This window comes from Montipora foliosa, chromosome 12, assembly GCF_036669935.1.
Source record: "Montipora foliosa isolate CH-2021 chromosome 12, ASM3666993v2, whole genome shotgun sequence".
Lineage (NCBI taxonomy): Eukaryota > Metazoa > Cnidaria > Anthozoa > Scleractinia > Acroporidae > Montipora > Montipora foliosa.
This window is the reverse complement of record NC_090880.1, coordinates 18,542,316-18,563,975: the sequence shown is the minus strand read 5'-3', so window position 1 is coordinate 18,563,975 and position 21,660 is coordinate 18,542,316. Positions and strand designations below refer to the sequence as shown.

The window sequence follows — 21,660 nt, the reverse complement described above, 5'->3', positions numbered from 1 at the left end:
AAGAGGGTTTATAATTTTTTTTAGTAAAGTCGTGAAGTTGTAATTGTTGCTATGTTCTTTCGAAATAACATTTTTTTTGCCTTTTGCTTCAACTCCAAGTTAAGGTTCGAAGCTTGGTAATGGTTAGTTATTGAACATGACCGCCGTCCCGAATTTCTTCAAAATTTCCTAAATGTCGGGCTCAGAATACTTTAATTAAATCTTGGATCGCATATTTAGTGTTTACTTGGCTGCCATAACAGCTGTCCATCAACTTGTTTTCGCCGGCTCTCGTAAATAAACTCCTTTTCGTCTTTAAAGAAGTTGTTATTGCAGGTGGTTATCAACGACCTGACAGGTGTGAGTTGAAGGATATCGAAAGCCGAACAAAAGAAAACAAGATCACTCGCTAAGTCTCAGAGAAGAATGTACAGGAGTAATCTCTTTTTGGACGGTGGTCATCAATTTGTTTTCGCCGTTTTTAAATATGTAGGACTTACTGAAGATGAATACCCTACACGGCAGTAAGCCGGCATTGTTCACATTTAAAACTATGTCCGAGCGAGGTCTCAAAGTCCTGAATCTTGAACTGAACAACCGAGGACTGTTGTGGGTTGTTTGCGAAGCAGCAGTTTATATTGTCACTGTTTTGGTAGCGATAGTTGGTAATTCGTTTGTCTTTCTGGCAGTTTACAGAAATTCACAACTGAGAACAATTCCAAACTTTTTTATCGCAACCCTGGCTCTGTCGGATATTTTTCTTGCACTGCTTTGCGGACCGCAGTCCATCGCTGTTTCCATTCTCGGTCGTTGGCCTTTCAACAAACATGTTTGTCAAGCACAAGGGTATTTTGTGGCAGTTTTTGCCTGCGCGTCGTTACAAATCTTAACACTGAATGCCATAAACCAATTTTATCGGATTGTGCGAACGAAGAACTACAAAAGAAAGTTTACTAAGCGGAACACCATCGTCATGATTGGGATCGTATTCTTGTTAGCGTCTGTTGAGCCACTTCCTTATTTTCTTACTGGTAGACGCTACCTCTTCCATCCAGGAAAGATGTTTTGTTCTCAAACGCAAGAAATTTCAATTCCAAATTTTCTAGGATACGTTTATCTCGTAGTTCCCGCGATTACCATGGCAGTTTGTTATTTTCTTGTTTTCAAGAAAATAAGAAGTCACCAACGAAATGTTCAAAGCAATTTGCAATCCACTAACGATAGCATCACTGCCAGGGATATAAAGATCACCAAGATCCTCTTCATCACCGTTCTTGGCTTTTTGGCTTGTTGGACTCCAATTGTTATAATAGACTTTGTGGACACATTTCGAGGGGAGGTATCTTTCCCTAGACAGGTCTACTTCTTGTAGGTCATTTTTGGAAACCTTTCGGGTGTGGTTAACCCAATTGTTTACGGACTGTTAAACAAGAACTTCCGAGAGGAGTATAAGAAAATAGTTTTTTGGAGGAATAGGCATCGCAGAGTTGCAAGTATGCCACAATTTCTACCCAACCAGAAACCACCGACCACTTTCGTGACATCAACAATCTAACCGAACGTAACTTTTAGTAGTCAAATATTGAAATGATTTCTTTGAAGTGGAAGAGCACCAAGCTATTGATAACATAACATAACTCAACATAACTTTATTTAAGTGTCGACATCTTTAGCGTACAAAAAGCTAATTGGGGACGCTAAAATAAATTTGGAAGCAAAAATTATTTATACATGGTATAGATAAATTTATAATTATCTAAGATCTAAAATTTATAAAAAGTTAACATGCAGAAGTACGGGTCCGCAAATGATCCCAGGACCGCAAATGATCCCCAAACTGTATTGCAAATGATGCCCATTTTGGACCGAAAGTGAACCCGAAAAAAAGGTAAGGAATGGCATGGAAGATAGGGATCATTTGCGGACTCGTACAATTAACCTATTAGAATATACAGAAGAATGCTGAAAAAGATTCTAAAAATTCTCAAAAACTACAAATAGGACATGGGCTACAACTGTCACTTACAAGATCTACAAGGTTAACCCGCCGTATGCTGGACTTAAAAGATTTTATAAGGTAGGCTAGGTATCTCCATGATTTTGCTGTCTAATCTAGACCATATATATAGTCCAAAGTACCTTATACAATGTTTTTCCGTACCGTACACTATTAAATATGGGTAATTGATAAAAGTTACAATTTGAACGAAAGAATACAAGCTGACTAAGAGGAACCTCATCTACCTACAAAGAAAGGTAAAATTGAATTGCTGACTTACAAAGAAAACGATTCATGCCAGGTAAAGGCGATGGAGGTGAGGGGGGAGAGTGGGTGATGTTGTTTCTGGGAGGGGGGGGGGGGGGGCATAGGTAAATTTGAAGTTCAAGTTGAAATGACTTCAACCTAGGTCGTTTTTATTTTAAACTAGGTTGAAATTGAAAGTAGGAAACATCAAGAAAAAGTCCGTCAATTGTTAGCAAGTACGTGTATATTGGTTAGTAAATCGGTGCTGGAAGTAAGGGGATGTGGTAAGCGTATGTTTTCCATGAGTTAGTCTATAAAACGCCACGCCTTTGGCGGTTATTAAGTGTAAGCACTGATTTTAAATGGTTAACTAGCATTAAGGTTAGGGTTAGGCATACTGTGCATGATGAGCAATTCTGCGTTTCTTTTTTATCTCAGAGCAGCAGAAAAAAAGAAGCTTGTTTAATGCAAATTACCTTTATGTGACTTTGTTTTATTTGATTTTTGAAAGGAAAAAGACATCAAAAATTGACTTTTTTATAGGGTAAACTATTCTTGAATGATGTGCAGTTAATTGTACAGACGTAGTTTAGTATAAAACCTCCTCTCTTCTCGCGATTTTTATTGACAGTTCACAAAGTTTGTACCTTTATTAAACAGTAAAGCCCCAAAGGAAACTCTTACGTCGAAATGACATTCCATCCGATACCAATGAAGATGACACTTTTTCCGTTAAATTCGTTCAAGGCAATTGTTGTAACGTAAGAAGAGTGCTTGGAGGCTATGTATGTTATATGTATGTTACCTCTTCGCGGGTATTTTAATGTACGTAGGGTTTTAATGTGTTTGTTAAAATAAATAAATAAATAAATAAATAAATAAATAAATAAGTAGATAAATAAATAAGACCTTTATTAAACAGTCATTACTTGTATATAGTTGAACAATGATGCAATAAAGTCATTTCCTTTTTTTTGCACCTCTTGTACATTTGTCACTGGTCAAGTGCTTTTTTGCATGCGGCGGGGAAGCTTATTGTTTTAGTTGTGTCTAATGACACATTTATGTCTTCAGTAATTTGCAGTCTGTTTGGTGTCAATAATTCCAAATTTGGGTGCAACTTTCATAAATCCATGTTCTTTTTCAATTACTTTACCAAGAAGTGTGCTTTGGTGCAATGAACTTTGTCCAATTTATTAATTTTTATTTTGACGAAGTTGTTGAATTGGAATGAAACAGTATTGAGTTTGCCTGTTGTCATTTTGTTGTTTCTTGCTTTTTTCTGTTGAGATGTGCTTAGCTCCTTTGTTGACTTGATAGGTGAATAAAAAGCACGTTTAAGTGCAGATTCTCCTGCAATATTCTGTTTATCATTCTCGGTTCACCTTGATCTTGTTGCACTTCAATGTAAACTGAAGGTTGTCAAATGTTTTCATTGGTCTTTGGTAGTTTTCGTGTTGTTGCTCTACATCTTTGTTTGTTTGGCCATCCACATCTTCTAAGCCTTCTTCTTCTTCTTCTTCTTCTTCTTCTTCTTCTTCTTCTTCTTCTTCCATGGTAGAATGTTGATCATGTCTTATATTTCTGGGTAGTTTTGGTTTCTTTCCCTTATGGCATCATTGGTATGCCAAATACCAATTCATAGGGGGTACGTGTTTGTCTTGTTGCTTCATGTTCCACAATGCTCTTTTTGTAAGAAGCTTCCCCTAGTACCTGCTGACACCAATGATTTGGACTTCTTTCCTTTTCTTTTGAGATATTTATTTCTCATGTTTTGCTTTACTGTTTGATTGTTCCTTTCTACCAAACCTTGAGTTGATGGTTTTCTGGGAGCTCCATGAAGTTGAGTGATGCCGTTGTTTTTGCCGAATTGGGACATCAGAGAATTCTTAAATTCCCGTCTATTGTCAGTCGTTTGTATTTTCTGAGGGAATCCAAATTGCCGGCAAAATTGAGAGAGGCATTCCAATACACCTTTTGCTCGCTTATTTTTCAATGGATAAAGCACGAATATTTCGTGAAATGATCAGTCGGGCATGAACATGGACGTAGATGGTAAGTTTCTAAGATCCAGTAGGTCTATTGAAATGCATGTGTTTGGAATCCTCTTGCTTGAATAGGGACTAGGACGCGCTGTTTTTGTCTTCTGGTGATCGAGTTTTGTTCTTCGTGTATTAGCAGAGTGACACAAAGAGTTGTATTACTCCTTGGGATGCTGACTCTTCCTTTGTGCGCAATAGTCAAGAGGGCTTGGCAAAGAACTTGGTGTAGTTGACATTTTTAAACATTTTGTTCTATTAATAATCGTTCTGTCCTTACTATCTTGATTACGTGTTTCCAACCACTTCACTGCATCGTTGTAAAAGTTGTCGCCAATAAAAAGGGTTATTTTGCTTGCTTTTTGTCTTTTTGGACGCTTTAACTTCACCCAATTTTTGTAGAATATCTCTGAATCAACACAACTTGCGTTAGCCATATTACGAACCGTACAGGGCCACGCATTGCGCACGAGTAAACGTTTGCATAATTTACTGTGACCGAGAAGAGTCTAGGCCCTCTTGGACCAGGAAAAAAGTATTTGCTATTAAAATTATGATGACTGTTTGTCCAAGTCCTGTGTGGCTTAGCGAAGGACGCTTTATTGACGGATGTCAGAGGTGCCCGCTTCAGATCTCTATAATTGCACTTCAAAGTTATTTCTTTCTCTCATGTGCAAATTGGAATTGAATGGGTCAAAGGGTACATAAAGTAGTGTCAGGTATGACGAATGGATCAGGGAATGGAAGATTAAGACCGATAGGGACAGACAGAAAGAGAGTAAGAAAAAAAAGGAAAAGAGTAGAGAGAAAAGTTTTTGTTTTCAACCCCCCCCCCCACCCCCTAAAAAACCGTGCCTTTTTTTCAACCACATCCCATAAAGAAAATCCCTTTTCAAACAGTTGATAAATAACCTAGGTTAATTAAATTCACCTAGATTGACTTAAATTGATCTAGTTTGATATATTTTCACCCAGTCTTTTTTAAATGGACCTGAACTTAATTACAACCGACATTGATTTTACGAGCACAAATCCGCTTCCCCCCCCCCCCCCCAAAAAAAAGAAGGCTTAATTTTTTTTTCATTTCTACGATAAACGAAGGACAGATCCCAATCATTTGAAAATAACAGGACAGTAGAATAACAACAAAAATTGAAACGAAAAAAAAGACACCCCACCCGATCCCTAACCCGTAATTCCGGCCCCGGCCCTGGCCCCGGCCACGCGTTTTGGCTACTACCACTTTATTAACACATTTGTGACAGTCTGTGTACGTTAGTTTCAAGCCATTTTTGTTAGTGACTCAAAGAAAGTCAAACACTACTTGTGTTTTCAGGTGAATTAAATTCTTATGTGAAACGATGTTGAAGCGATTTGAATACGATATGGATGAGATAAACTGCCGCAAAATACCCGGTCACTTAGGGTATTTGGATGTGAAAAATGTGCTTGCATTTGCCTCGCTTTTCAAACGACGACGCTACAAGAACATAATAGTGGCTGGGTATTCTTTTTTGTCTTTAGAATTTTGCCTATTGTCATTTAATGAGCTATACGCAAACGTTTAAACTCTTGTTATATTGAAAGTAGATTAAATTCTTGTCAAAACATCAAAACGAAAAGTGAAGTTTGATGAAAGGTGATATCGTAGTGAAGCTTATTTCAAAGTTTGATTTCGTACAGGGAGCTTACGCAAGACGAAAGAACTTGTGTCGGCTTCCGTCTCGTAAACGATCGTTGCCATTTTTGACTTGGTAGTGTAGTGGTGAAGTGCGTTTGCATGCTTTCCAGGCATCGAACCGAGGGTGATATCTTTCATCTAACTTTTTCTTTGTTTTTTTTTTAAATTCTAAGTGATATACGCTGCCAATCTAGTCCTAGACTAATTTTTTTCCCTCATTTGCAAACGACCAACTTAACAGTGAACACTGTTTTAAGTGTCATCCAAATGGTAACGACTGTTTAGGAAACGGAAATTTGCTAAGGCCGTTCTTAAACCATTGGATTCTTGAGCTTGTGCCGTCGTCGTCTGCTCCTTTCTTGAACAGAATTTTTGAATGAAATGAATATGAGTATCCGTTCGGAAGAGACGTCGAGGAAACTGATTTTCGGACAAATACTGAATTTAATAAGTCTATGTTTTACGTTGTCAAAATACAAAGGAAAGAAAATAATATACGTTACAATATTTTTCAAAATACACCTTACTACAAGAAAAGCAAAGGGATACAAGAAAACTACTTACAATTGTGGTTGCCTTCTCTTCTGACTTTATGAGGCGAGGCACGCATCGATTTATCCTCTTACAAAAATATGCGTGTTATGCAAAACACGTATCTTTTAACACGAACTTATTATTCCTTTTATAAAGTCCCTACTTTATGTCAAAAATATGTGCGTTATGCAAAACACTTCCCCCGAGTGTGGAGGTATAATTAAATTTCCATTAATTAGACTGGGCAGCTTAACTTAACTTGTTTATTTACTCAAGTTGGATTATCTAATTCCTCTTTGGTACTAATTAGGCATAATTTGTGAATGGGTCTGTCGTAGACTGCATTTGCCGTTTATATCTTTGCTTTCCTCACGAGTCCGTCGTCCTCAGGAAATGTTTCGAGTACAACTGCCATCTTCCGTGTTCTTCTGGGAGTAGGTTCCATCTCCAAAACAAGATCTCCTTCTCTCAGGTTCTCTCTCTTTCGGTACCATTTGTTTCTGGGTAGCAGGTCTGGTGCGAAATACTTCAGCCAACACCAAAATTCTTGTACACGCTTTTCAGTGCTCCTAACGAGATCTCTTGGATTCACCTTTCATGGCTCTTTTCGCATAGAAGGTAGAAAATGATTCCCGATCAAAAGGTCGTTTAGCGTGACGGGTGGACCTTCCCAAATACCATTGGAACTGGGATAGAGCGGTCGCTGATTTACGAGACAGGTGACTTTTGCCAGAAAGGTTATCCATTGTTCTTCTGTGAGGACTTGGGTCTTAGACGAAACTTCCAGTGCTCTTCGTACAGATTTGATAAGACCTTCTACTACACCATTTTGATGGCTGGCTCGTGGAACATTCCAGTTCCAGTGAAACGCGCAAGAAAATTCTTCACAAACGGCACTATGGATTTTTGGGATGTTCCATTCTTGCATGGTTTCCTTTAAGTAGTGTTGAGCCCCAATAAAGTTTGTTCCACAGTCGGACTAACAGTTGTTTGGATTTCCTCTCAAGGACGCAAACCGTCTGAAGGCCATGAGAAAGGCATCTGTGCTTCTGTCTGTTACTAACTCCAAATGAACTGCTCTAGTAGTCATGCAGGTAAAGATAATTGAATGTGCATCCTTTAATGTTTTCCGACCAACTCTGATCTGCGGCGGGCCAAACATGTCGATTGCCGTGTTGCAGAATGCTGGGAATCCCACTGCAACTCTTAGCCCAGGGAGCTGGCCCATCAGTTGCTCTAATGGCTTTCTTCTTAACTTCTTGCAAGTCACACATTTTGCCGTAGGATTCTTTGCCATGTGACGTACGCCTATGATCCAAAAACGTCGTCTGGATTCGTAAATGAGGCTTTTGCTGCCGCAATGAGCTCGCTTTTCGTGAAGGTGGTAGAGAAGAAGGCGAACTAGTCAATGTCCTTTCGGGAGAATAATTGGGTTGCGGAACTCATTTGGTAGAGATCTGATATTTTCCAGCCTTCCGGCCGTGTGCACGTAATAATCCTTGCTCGTCCTCAGATGGAATCAACTTTTTGTCTAGCTTATCTTTGTCTTTGCGTTGCTCATAAAACATATGCCATGACTTTCCTAGCTTTTCTGAACGTTGAGCACGATTTCATAAAATGTTCCATGATAGGGTTTTCGACAGCTTGTGTCTGACCAAATTCGTCCTGAAAAAATTCGTCGAAGGTCTCTGTTGCTGTGACTTGCACACATTTCGTATCTGATGACTTATTTTCCTCATTGTTTGGCGAGCTTTCTTTGAAGGCGGGCCACTCTTCTTCTGGCTTCATCAAGAATTTGGGACCTTTTAACCAGTCTTCCAGGGCTTTTGGCGCAATCCCTTTGGTTAAGGCAACGGCTAGGTTGTGGCTTGATTTAACGAAATGAAAAATTCTTCTGGGTCAATCGTTTCCTGAATTTCAGTTACTCGAACTGAGACGAATGGCTTGAACTTTCTTGGACAGATTTTTAGCCATGACAACACGATCTGGGAATCTATCCAGAACATTCTTTTGCAGTTGCTGATTCTGGCAAATTCTAATGCTTCCTTGCATGTCTGATATACTCTCGCGAGTGAGAGGCATCCCATGAGTTCTAAAGAGGTGTTGACTTCTTCTTCAATGGGGACACAAATGCTTTAATCAGGATTGGCGTACAGGTGTAAGTTCCATTAGTGCGCTTCTATCTTAGGAACAGGAATGAGCCATAAGCTTTCTCTCCCGCGTCGCAAAATCCATGGATTTCTGGTAATTCAACTGCAGCGTTTGGTTTTAGCTTTTTACTGAATTCGTACTTGAGGAGTTGGTTAAGTACTTGAACATTCATCTTCCATCTTAACTGGATTGCGTCTGGGAGGATATCGTCCCAAGAGTAACCTGTGTTCCATAGTTCTTGTAGAGCAATTCTGAACTCTATGGTTGTTGGGGTTACGAGTCCTATTGGATCCCATAGTTGTGCACGATATGCAAGGCAATTCCTCTTTGTGATTGAACTCTCACTTGCAGCAATTTCATTATTTTTGAAAGAAAGTGTATTCTTGGCTTTGTTCCACTTGTGACCAAGAAAGTCCACGACAGTGTGATCTGACTGATCAATTTTTGGGATGCCAGAGCAAAGCCCTCCAAAGCCTGCATGCTGACCGCTCAAGCACATGATGCGGATGTTAACGTTATTTCCTGGAACAGGTTAGTGTTTATCCTAATTAATTTTTGTACTGTATTTATTTGTAAATGGAAGAATTTGTCGAAATGTAGAAGTGATCCGCGCACTTAACTAGACAATTTAAGTAATTGTCTCTGATAGACACCTGAAAAGTTCAGGCGGATCCAACGGGATTCGAACCCATGACCCTCTGCGATGCCGGTGCAATGCTGTAGCAACTGAGCTATGAAGCCACACAGTTGGGAGCAGGTCAATAAGTTAAGTGCTAGGATCACGTCTACGTTTCGTCTATAACCCGCACTTCAAATACATACATTACTTTCATTCTTTGCAAGTATTTGTCTCCCCAACAAGTTTAGGCTTTCACAAACGTCCAGGACGTTGTTGCTCGAAGGTTAACACTAACCATGCTTCGAGCAACTCAGCCCAGTGTCGAAAACTAGCAAAGTCGTTCCTTTCGGTAACATATTTGGTAACTCCCCTAACCCACACTGAGTTCCAACTCTTGCCCAGGGGCGGATCTAGAGGGAGGGTGCAGGGGTAGCGCATCCCCCCCCCCCCCCGAGATGACCTGCGACTTTCTAATACAACTTGTATTCTGCCAAAAAAAAAAACGTCACCAGTCAGCTACGCCATATCTTAGTGGTACACCCCCTCCTAAGAAAAATCCTCGATCTGCTCTTGTTGCCAATTGCCGGGCAAGCAAACTTTATGACCCATCTTTCCCGATGAGTACCATCGTTTGTGTTATTTATTTAAAATACAGAAGTGTAGAACTAACCATTTAATACCCAAACCGGACATGTCAGCAAAACGACTGAGGAGGTTAGCGAACTGGACGATAACGAAATAACTGCTAGACATAACGACCGGTTACGATTTGTAGACTTCAGAGGGCACTTTTATTGTAGACGACCGGGTAGCCTGGTATGGACGTCATTCATCTCGTGGGATAGAGAAACGACGGGTCCTCTTCACTGCTTCATTCATACCCATCCAGGCTTCGTTTTTTACTCTCATTTTTCCTCTTCTACCAAAGCAATACGCTGCAGGATGGCCAGAAGGCTCTGTTACGAGTAGTTTTCAGTGTCTTGTAGATTTTGGCCTGAGTTGTTCAAAACGTGGATAACGCTAATCACTGGATACGGATCTGTTCAAAGCCGTTTAAGGGCTATCAAATGCAATTGAGTTATCAAATGGATACCGAGGAAACATCTAGATCGATGAGCTCGGATTCCTCAGACTTCTTTTGACCTCCTGCGACATTCATCGTGAGATGTGTTATGTAACCACGGATCCCAAGTTTCTTTGCAACATTCTTCGAGATGAAACTTGTTTTTGAAGCACTATCGAGCATAGCTAATACTTCGATGTAATTTTCGTCTTTGTCTTTTATCTTCACCATTTGGACGGGGCAAATAGTGAGAACGCTTCTTTTTCCTTGAATATTGGAATATTGTAGTTTCAGACTTCTTGGCTTGTGTTTGAAGCTGATATGATTCTCTCGTTGACGTGTCTTCGTTATGTAAGGAACGGTGATGGCGTCGAGTGCATTTGTTGCAAGTAGTGCCATCAGGTTTTTTGCAAATGTTCGTGTGATGAGCTCTTAGGCATTTCCTGCAACGATTGTTTTGTTTTACGATTTCCCATCTTTGGTTTACATCTGCCTTTTGGTAAGTGGGACATGCTGAAAGTAAGTGTCTTATTTCACATCCAAGCGGGCATTCTCGTCGGTATTTGTTTCGCTGTCATTGGCATAATTGTCGGAACGAACGCCTGAATTACTTCGGTGATAATTAGTTTCTCTTTTGATGCGCGATCGTAGACTTACTTCATTCATCAGCCAATCAATAAGATATGACACGTTTTCTCCTTTACCAGTGCGTTGCATTTCGCAGCCAAATTCAACATTGTCATTTACATCTAATTTGGACAGAGATTGTGACATGACAAAGGCAGCTTCAGAACTTGTTACAGGACAACCGTTTTGTTCCATGTTATTTACGAAGCTTTGGATTCTTGATGCGTAACCAGAGAGTGAGAATGAATCGCTTTTGACAGGTCTGAGATTAGTAATTTCGTTCAGCAACGTGTCCATTAATTTTCTTTCATCACCAAATTCCATGTCTAGAATTTTCCACGCCTGCTCTATGGACGTACTTGGCTTAACTTGATCGGATCAAAAGGAGTTCTTTGGTAGCGCTTTTCTGAGTCACTGAAGCTGTTCGTCATTGTCTTGCTTGTATTTAATCATGCAATATCTAAATTCGCGCTTCCAAGTGACATAAGTTATCCTGTTGCCATCCCATGTCGGAACTAACAAATTCTCAAGTCCTTGATTAGTGTTCTTTGCGAGCCTCACACTTCGGCCATTTTTGTCACTGCTTCTGCCATAACATCAAGCGCATTGTGTTTGACGGGCGACTTTTTAACATTCCACGCCTTTTGATAAGTTGCGAATTTTTCACTACAATGTAGAAAATCAACTTTGACTTTTTCTCCGAGCTCTCGAGTAGCTTTCATTAATTCATCCGCGCCTTTTGTGTTAGCTTTACACAACTTTTCCGCAATTGTCTGTTGTTGCTTTTGAACGCCTCTGTACTTAATTTCGACTTCCTTGTAAACGTTTTCGAGTATGCTTATCACTGGTTGAGATTCGAAAAGCACGTTAAATTCTTCGAGAAGATCGTGTAAAGAACCTATTGTACTGTCCCTTTTTGCAATTAGCGTTGTTACGTCAACCTTAGGAGGCATTTTTGCGCGCTACTATTTGGCGACTAGCTTAACTGATTGGAGTGTAATGTGAAGTGCTAGTTTTGTACCCGATATGAACCATGTGAGCGTTAGCCCTTCTAATGGAAATGGGCCCCCGCAAGGGCAGAGAAAACTCTGACCAGGGTGGGAATTGAACCCACGGCCATTACACTTTAATCATTTAAGTCTGTTGAAATATAAGTGCTACACGGCCAACGTTTGTAAAAACGTAACCCTTCCTTGTACTTGTACATGTTCATTGCCGTGACTTTAAAATCTTCAGTTCCCACGGCCTGCTCTCGTCTGAGCTTGTAGCTCAGTCGGTAGAGCGGCGGAGATCTAACCCGAAGGTCGCGGGTTCAATTCCCACCCTGGTCAGAGTTTTTCTCTGTCCTTGCGTGGGCCCATTTCCATTAATAGGGCTAACGCTCACATGGTTCATATGGGGTACAAAACTAGCACTTCACATTACACTCTAATCAGTTAAGTCTGTTGATTAGTATAAGTGCTATTTGGCGACTAAATTGCTTAAATTTACTAACAGGCAGTAGCGTTGTACTATATACTTAAGATCAGTTATAGATTTCGTCGATTATTCGTAATGAATAATGAGAAAATACCTTAACCATTGCTCGCGATAATTATCGTAAGGAATCAAAGCCCGAAAAAGTCTTGAAATTAAATATAAAATGGAATTTACTGCAAGTCTTAGGAAATAAACAACGTCACACTTTCTCACATATCTCAGTTCAACAGTTGTCAAACTTCAATTGGTTGTCGGATTCCACAGGGCCAACAGTTAATGGAACTCCTGAACTTGTCATCGACTGACTTGATCCGCTTGTTTCTTGTTTCGTTGAACGAATAAGGAATTATTTTATCTTTGTTTGGCTGACAAACTCGACTGTCCTGAATGCTGCATGAATGCTGGGGGCGCGGGTTCGAACCCCGTCCGGATCAACACTGGGCATCTTTAGATAACTGAGGAGAAAGCCCTGCCTTTGTAATATTTCACCTTCAAATGGTTAGACTTTCAAGTTTTCTCGGATAAGAACTATAAACCGTAGGTCCCGTCTTACAAATATTTTCTACGTTCATAAAGAACCCACACATTATTCGAGAAGAGTAGGGGATGAAGTCCCCCGGTGTTGTGGCTGTCTTTTTCTCACCAGCAGAAGTTTCCGGCTTAGCGGTGAAGTCTTGTGGTGTATGAGGCTCCCTAAGCAGAAACAAACCATAAGTCAAAAAGGGACTTTGCCGAGATGGAATTATTTGTGTTGGAGACAGAGCAGAGCAGGTGTTCTATTCTGCAGTCACCATCCGATGATATTGTCACCTGATAATGAGCTAACCCGTCTCGTCGTCGTGAACTGTCATGAGAAATTGAAACATGAAGTGGATCGTGACACAAATGAGTTGAGACAACAATATTTATTGGATCTTACTCTGTCGCGTGCAACAGTGTGGAAGATTGTATACCAGTGGTCTTACGTAGAAGTAAAAGAACGGAATCAGAAGCCCTCTTGATGGCAAGTTTTAGGACCTGGCGTTGATTTCTTTGGAGCACTGAAAGTGAAGCATCTCAGGAAGCAGGCGATGACATATGGCTCTCTCTTTACCTAATTCGTAAAGAGAGCAGTACATTTTCTTCATCTGCTGATTCCTTCATAAATTGTGTCTCATACGGTTTATTGCCAGAGGATGAAAATCAAATGTCATCCGCTCTGACAACGGAACAAACTTCGTAGGAACAAACCGTGAATTATGCGAGTGTATTACTGGTTGAAGCCAAGACAATATTGAAAGTGCAATGAGTCAGGAAGAAATTCACTGGGTGCTTAACCCACCTGACTCGCATCATATGGGTGGTGTATGGGAGCGTTTTGTGGGGTCATACAGGAAAGCACTTGATGTTGTTCCCCAGAATCAAGCCTTCATCGATGAAATGTTGTAAATTACTTTTCTTAAGTGGCATGGCTTGTTAACAGTCACCCACTAACTGAAGTGATCTCACTTGTGGATGATCTCGATCATCTTACCCCATATAATTCCATTCTGGAAGAAGATCTGTTAACTAACCCCTCTTCCCCACGCCCCCCTCACTCCCACGATATTTTGCTGACAAGATGATACTAGGACTTGGATTAAAGGAAAAAGTAGTGACAACCCACATTGAGAACTGTTGGTTACGATAGTACCTGCCTGATCTGTTTCCCCCACAAGAAATGTTGTCAATGTTGTCGCTTAAATCCGGTGTCAGGTTGAATCCTTTTTTACCCAGATTAAATTGATGATCCTCATTTTACCTAAGATGACTATGCGCTCTACCTTAGCGGCTACCAACACCCCCAAAAGGACTAAGAATACCTATACCTTCCCTCAAGCTCTGTCTTAACGCATCTCAGCACCTCTTCTTATTTTTTCGTACCATCTTATCGGTTTCTATGTTTTCTATCCATTCATTACAACGTTGTAAGGGAACAAAGAACTGGGCTCGGTTGTTCAAAAGCCGGTTAACACTAATCCCAGGTTAAATATTACCCAAGGAGTCTATTTCTCTACTCCCAAATGTTGCTCAACGCTGATATTCGGCAAAACTTTAAATTAGAGGAAGTCAATCTTGGAAAACAAAAGTAAGCAAAAGAAACTTTCACCAAAAAGTTGAAAACATGAAACAATCGTTCACGCTAATCCTGGATTAAATTAATCGGTATTCGAACAACCGGGCCCTGTACTATACACTTACCGGAATTCGAACTCCACCTTTAGATCTGTAATCCCGTGTCTTCACCATTACACTACAACGACGATCGTGCTCAACCCACTGCAGTTCTTGTCTTCATTTACTCTTGTATAATTAGGCAATTGTTACAGTATAATAACCAAAACTAAGCTAACCTGACCCGAACCTGACCCTAATTTTTCTCTAGGCTTAATTGTTTCTTTAATTTATCTGAGTGCGTATTGAACCAAGGTAAAATGAGGATCACCATTTTTATTGAGGTAAAAACGGATTTAACCTGAGAGCGGCTTCTACCGGCAAAATCAATACCCACTACTAATCATCTCAAAGTCGGAAACTTGGTCGAGTGGTAGGTAGTGTGGTTCCTAGAGGTTCTTAGCCCCTTAGAAGAGTCTTGAGATTTTTCCCTGGACCAGACAATGTTGTGCGATCAGCCGAAGTAAAGACGAAGTATGTTGTTATGAAACGTCCTTTTACGAAACTAGCTCTCCTGGAAGTGTATTTGTCCTATTAGTTAGGTTGACCTCGTCTGCCACAAAACATTACGATTTGCGCTGTTTTGATTGTAGTTTTTCTGGAATAGACGTATACTGCTGCTTACATGAAGTGATTGAAATTATTGTGTGAAGCCGATGGACAAGCACGTGGCGTTTGATGTAAACATGACTTCGCTTGGAAAATAATGTTGCCCTTGTGAGAGAGTACTCGAAACTATTATGGCAAAAAGAAGAATAAACAGAATTTTATAACCCATATGCCCATTACCCGGGGCTTCCATTTGTATTGTACGATGGAGTCAACCCTTTCCCTTATCTTTCTATTTTTAGAACTACAGTATTTTGACGTATGTGACGTATGTGACTGAGAACATACGTGAAGTGGTTCACATACGTCACATACGTAATAAATAATTTGCTATTGTCAGAACAGCCCCTAAGGCCCCCACCCTCCTCTCCTTCCCTGCGATGTACTTCTAAAAATACAAAGATAAGAGAAAGGGTTGATTCAGAGGGTTAATATGGAGGGTGGAGGTTCCGGGTTATGAGCTTCTGTATAACTTTCTCTCTGAAAAGAACAAAGAATGCGAATGCTATTCGGGAGTAGTCCAGCAAAGTATTGTGCGTGCGGAAAAAGCAATTCGCTAAGCGTTGATTGTTTAACTTGTTGAACATTAAAAAGAGATAGTAATTTAAATAATGGGAAATGAAGGGAGAAGAATTGGTGTAATTATTAGTAATTTAATCAGCGATAAAAGTTAAATTTTTGTACTCATAATATGACGATACCACTTTAACAAAGCCTTCCACAAATATTTTTGACAGGCCTTTCAAATGAAACTATAGACGTGTAATGCGCCCGTGGAGGATTCTAACTTTTCCGTCCTTGGATTAGATCTGGATGATCCAAGGACTCTGATAATCGATTTGCCATTTCGCCCGTCTCCAAGCAACTAGACCGAACCGGTCATGGTCGTAGTTTCCTAAAGAGAGTAGCAGGGATCAGTTTGCTATAATAAACTTTCTTTTAGTTTTTAAAATATCGTGGAAAATCTGTCGTTGCTGTTATATTTATGTGTCGCCACAATCTCGCCCCCAGAGCTTTCGTCTTGACTGATGGAGAGAAGAGCTCTTGGGAACCCTGAAAAAACTATCTTCTCATTGGTCTCTAATAGGTGCATTCATGTTAGCACAAGGAGTGAGCAGGCGCCGTAAGGTTCAAATAACCAATTTTTGGCTATAAGAACCGTACGGCACATGTTCTCCGAGATAGAGTTTCCCAGCGCCTCGTGTCAAAGTCCCGTTCCAGCAGTATGCCTCTATTGCGCATGGTCACCGGCGTATATCCTTACAGCAGATCCGGGTGGACTTGATAATTTTCGTATTGCTTATTCAAAAATCCCATTCTTTCTATAAGATCGAATCAATCTTGGAGAATAATCTTGATCCACAAGCGTAAAAAAATTGTCGAGTTAATTTTGAGAGAGAAAAAAGGAAAAAATACCGAGTTACACATTAAAAACGTAAATTTAGCAACATACGATACGAGTATAGAAAAAAAAAACTGAAATTTATTTTTCGTTTCACACGATTGAGACACTTGTCACGGAAATGAATGTTAAATTAAGTTAACTGATCATCGCTGACAGGACTTCAAAAAGAAAAACATTGACACTGAAATTGGTTTTTCTTTTTACACGCTTGCACTCAATGATTCGATTTGCCATGGATTCGTTTCTTGCCAGTAATGTTAATAATGTTTGTGAAACGATTTTTAGCTCCAGGCTGTTTCTCTGATTTGAATAAATTTTATTCAGTAGGCAAAAAAGCACAAACATTACACTAAGCACCTAACTAATGTCATTTCCGTAATACGTTCTCTAAAATGAGCGGAATTGATTTAGCAGATCAGGATCAGAAAACTCCCTGCCAAAAACCCTCGGTGGAATTTGACATTCATTTCCGTGACAAGTTCCCTTTGTGCTAATATTGTTTTTTGTGCTAGCTGTCATTATCACTTCAACTTTTATTCCATAGTGAGGACCATAATTTACAGCAAAAATCCATTAGCAACTAAAAACTTTTCCCGCAGGTAAACGAAGCTGATGATCAGTTACCTTAAGTTTTAGTTGACACTTATGTACAATTAGACTAATGCTCTCTGGTACTATACTGACTTTGGTCGATAAACTAAGGAAGAGCATGATAGCAAGCTTTTGGACATTCATTTTTGCCACAATAACAGCAGATAAAGTTTTACGTACAGCTGAATCGACGACGATTTCCTTAATTAAGGGTGCTTTCAGGACAGCAACCAAATCATCTGGTCAGTATCTTCTAAGAGTGATTGCAATTTATTCTGATTTAGCGAGTGACTCAGCATATTGATGACACAAAGTAAAATGAAAGCTGCACAGCAATATTCATTATTTATTTAGAACATGAAAGGTGTATCTAAGTAGGTTTTCTCCTGTTTCTCACGGTTATTTTCGTAAGCAACCGAGAGTAATTTGTTAATTGTTTCCTTGTCACAGGCTACTGAGGCATCGATGAAAACCCTAGGATCTAACCAACTATAGGAAGAGGAATTCATTTAAAACCAGGATACGAGTTAGTTCCCTTGTCATAAACAATGGCTTCGATGAATTTCCAAGACCTCAGCATGGAAGTGCACAGCCGAGAGCTGTCGTGGGTTATTTGCGAAACAGCAGTTTATTTGTTGATTGTTTCAGTCGCGATAACTGGAAATTCGTTTGTTCTTCTAGCAGTTTATAGAAATTCTCAACTGAGAACAATTCCAAACTTTTTTATCGCGTCTCTGGCTCTGTCGGACATTTTTCTTCCATTGCTTTGTGCACCGCAATCGATCACTGTTGCCATTATAGGTCGCTGGCCATTCAACGATGACGTATGTCAAGCCCAAGGATATTTTGTGATAGTTCTCGCCTGTGCATCGTTGCAAATCTTAACACTGACTGCCATAAATAGATTTTATCGGATTGTGCGAACGAAGAACTACAAGAGAATTTTCACCAAGCGAAATACCACGATCATGATAGGACTATGTGTATTCTTGGCCTCTGTTGAGCCATTACCTTATTTTCTTTCGGGAAGACGCTACGTTTTCCATCCTGGAAAGATGTTTTGTTTTCAAACGGCAGAGATATCTGTACCAAATTTTCTGGTTTATGGTTACGTTGGGGCTCCTACCTTACCCTTGGTTGTCTGTTATTTTCTTGTTTTTAAGAAAATTAGAAGTCACAAACAAAACGTACAAAGCCATTTGAAATCTTCAAACAGAGATAACAGCATAACTACCAGAGATATAAACATCACTAACATTCTCTTTATAACCGTTCTTGGATTTTTCGCTTGTTGGACTCCAATTTCCATTATAGACTTTGTGGACACATATCGAGGGGAAGTATCGTTCCCAAGACAGGTCTACTTTTTGTACCTCATTCTTGGAAATCTTTCAGCCGTGATTAACCCTGTTGTCTACGGTTTGTTAAACAAGAACTTTCGGGAAGAATATAAAAAGATAATTTTCTTTCACAAAAAACATCTAAGAGTCGAAGTTGAGCAAAACTCTAAACCAGGTACAGATGAAATAATCATTTATGATTTGAGCGTTAAGGAGGCAATACCTGCGGTTAATATTTCATAAAGGTGTCAATACGTAGTTCTGAAATGGTTAAAAAAAATAGAGGTACATCTTTGGAGCAGTTACGGAATCAGTACAAGCTGTAAGACGTAGAATTGTAATTAGCTTATGAACCAAAAAAATCATTTTTTGGACAATGCCTATATTAATATCGTATCCTTTGTTTCAAACAGCAAAGTTAATAATCAGGGTCGGCCAGGGTTTTTGGGTGTACGGTATACAGGGGCTTTTTAAATCGGATATACGGTATATTGCAGCTTAAATACGGGTATTCGGTATATCACTTTCTTTGAATTTCAGGTGCACAGTATACAATGCTTCCATTAATTTTGGATATATTTGGATGAATTTTGGTTATTTTTGGATAATTTAGCGAATTTTGTTCGGGTATACTGGTATACCACTATCCCCCCTGGCCGACCCTGAATAATGGTCCCAGTGGCGAAAAGTATAGCCTGTCTTCCTTTCAGATCGATCAAGGAAAATTATAATTTGTGAACTTTAATAGATCGAGCTCATACAAACAATCGGATGTTTATTGATTTATTCTCTCTCCAAAACACAAATGTATTGAAAAAAAAAAGTGTTCTATGGAACTCGGATTGAATGAATGATTGATTGACTGATTGAAAATTTGGCATGAGCTGAAAAAAAAAACGATAGCATTAAATAAAGGAAAGCTGTCAAAACGAAGCGAATGTAAACTAAACTGGCTGCAAACTAATTATTAAGATTGGTAAGCCAAATTTTTTATGAAAAAAGATCAAATATCGAAGAAAGAATTTTGTTAACCCTGCCTATTTAAAACTGTCGCTGCATGAGTTTGATATAAGTAAAACCCGTAAATGTACAGTGTGCAATAATAGTAGCCTGGCTAAATAAATGAATGAATAAATAGAGCTTGAAAAATTTACGCCGCAGGTGTTAATCATTGGAGGTTTATATTTGATAGAAAGTGACAAGTGGTGGAGGATGCCCACGGGATTCAGCGAGGTTCGATTTCCTCTTTCTCAAGATTTTATTTCCAACTTACTTCGTTACAATAACCTTTAAAAAAAGGAGGCATCTTTTTAGTTATTCGGATTGTTTATGTAGTTTTCCGGATTTCAAATTTATTTCATTACAATTATAAATGTTATGACATGCTTCTAAAAATAATCATTTCTAGAAGTAGCTGATAAACAGTTCACGTATGCAACTACTATTCTAGCATACTCTTGAAACTTGGAATAAGCAATGGGACTTCCAGACAATCGAACACAACCCTACCACAGAAATTAAAAAAAATTGAACTGGTATTAAAAGAAACTAGACGTTCCACGAACGTAAAATGGGTTGGCTGTTGTACGTGTTACTCAAAAACAGATGGGACGGAGTTGGGTGGTATTGAGCTACAGCCTTCCATTTTTCAAGTCGGGGGTCATTAAGACCATTTAAGGGGTCACCCAGAAGTCGTGCCAGCTGAGGCCCTTTGGCTCACACGTTTATACGAGTAAACAGCTCTTTTTCTGAGGTTAAAAACCTGGCTACCAGCCTATTAATCATTTGTCAGAAAGAAAACAATTCCTGTCACCTTTCCCAAGACTGAACTTAGGAACGTTTTTATAAAGAAATATTAGTTAATAGGCACGCTTTGCGTACTTGTGGTAGCGCAGTAACGCAGCGCTTCATTCCACATTGTCAACTGAGCTGCGTTTTGTCTTCCAGGAGTTGACACGACATTGTTTTGGTATTGTATGTCATTGTGGTGCCATGGTACACGTCTTAGGTAAATTGCCCCCTGAGAAGACATGTGGTTACTAGCAAAGTACTAAACCCAGAACAGGAACTCATTAAGAGGAGTCTCTATCTCTCTCACTGTTATCAGGAGCTCTTAATGAGCTCCTGCTGTTGTAAAAGCCAATCAAAACAGAGCTATCTCAGCGTCAAGGGCTGATACATTCCGCGGGAAAACCCTGTTCCTAAAAATAAATTTACTCGGGAAAGGGTTGACTCAAGGAACTAGAGGAGATAGAGGCTCCTCTTGATGAGCTCTTGACCCAAAAAGATTGAAGAAAATAAAAGGGAATCGACAAACATTGGCTTCTGGGCTGACGTGTTGATCATTTTCAACTTCCCTCACAACTTCTTTTCAAAACAAGGTTAAGCGTACACTCTGAGCATCTCACAGCTTTGAAATACAAAAGCTCACTCAAGTTAAACTCTATCTGGTGGGATTAGGGTCTGGATGGGTGACCTAAAAAGTATACCTTTTTGCAATAGAAGCATAGGACCGAAAATTCTATTGTAACGCTCAAAAATGCGAACTAAGCAAGGTACAGATTTTGTTAGCTTGCTTTATGCAAAACAAATATTGATGCAAAAGTAAATAAATATTGATACACAGTTTTTAGGAAGAGCAGAAGGAAGTTTTCAGGACGATCCATCGAGAATAGAATATTTTGCCATCAGCAAGAAAATTTACGAAAAGCATTTGTGTCAAATGATGGTAAGTTACCCGGTTTTTATTTTTGTTAGTTTTCTTTTTCTTTCAAGTATTATAAAGTTTGACAAGAAATGTGCGAATTCAACACAAAGATCACAATCGCCCAACTCTTGAGGTTGACTATTGTTTCTGCAAAGTCAAAAATTTACCCTCCAAGACGAGATTATTTATCACCAGGTAATTCCATCGTTTTGGAAATAGCAGCTATGTTATTATTCATCAGGATCACAATTTTTTGCCGATTTTGGGGCTCATTTTGTTGAAAATCAAGCACGCTTCCAACAAACCTGTTTATTTTCGTGACTTATGCACGCGCTGCTTACAGTGCACTATGAAATTTCAACCCACGTATGCAAATTTGTTGAACTCGAAAATTAAAC

The 21,660-nt window shown here is 39.4% G+C and overlaps 2 protein-coding genes across 3 annotated transcripts; both read left to right on the top strand.

Moving 5' to 3' along the window:
- The first annotated feature begins 438 nt into the window (after window positions 1-438).
- Window positions 439-1,692, top strand: LOC137980203 (melatonin receptor type 1B-B-like). The gene has a single exon (XM_068827595.1). The coding sequence runs from the start codon at window positions 485-487 to the stop codon at window positions 1,349-1,351; it is 867 nt and encodes a 288-aa protein (XP_068683696.1). The 5' UTR covers window positions 439-484; the 3' UTR covers window positions 1,352-1,692.
- A 15,425-nt stretch (window positions 1,693-17,117) lies between these two features.
- Window positions 17,118-19,700, top strand: LOC137979221 (melatonin receptor type 1B-B-like). 2 transcript variants are annotated; one of them, XM_068826426.1, is made up of 2 exons: window positions 17,118-17,223; window positions 17,666-19,700. In XM_068826426.1, the coding sequence occupies exon 2, from the start codon at window positions 17,764-17,766 to the stop codon at window positions 18,796-18,798; it is 1,035 nt and encodes a 344-aa protein (XP_068682527.1). In that variant the 5' UTR covers window positions 17,118-17,223; window positions 17,666-17,763; the 3' UTR covers window positions 18,799-19,700. The 2 variants fall into 2 exon arrangements, with proteins under 2 accessions (XP_068682527.1, XP_068682526.1); XM_068826425.1 differs by having other exon boundaries at window positions 17,134-17,457.
- Window positions 19,701-21,660: the final 1,960 nt, after the last annotated feature.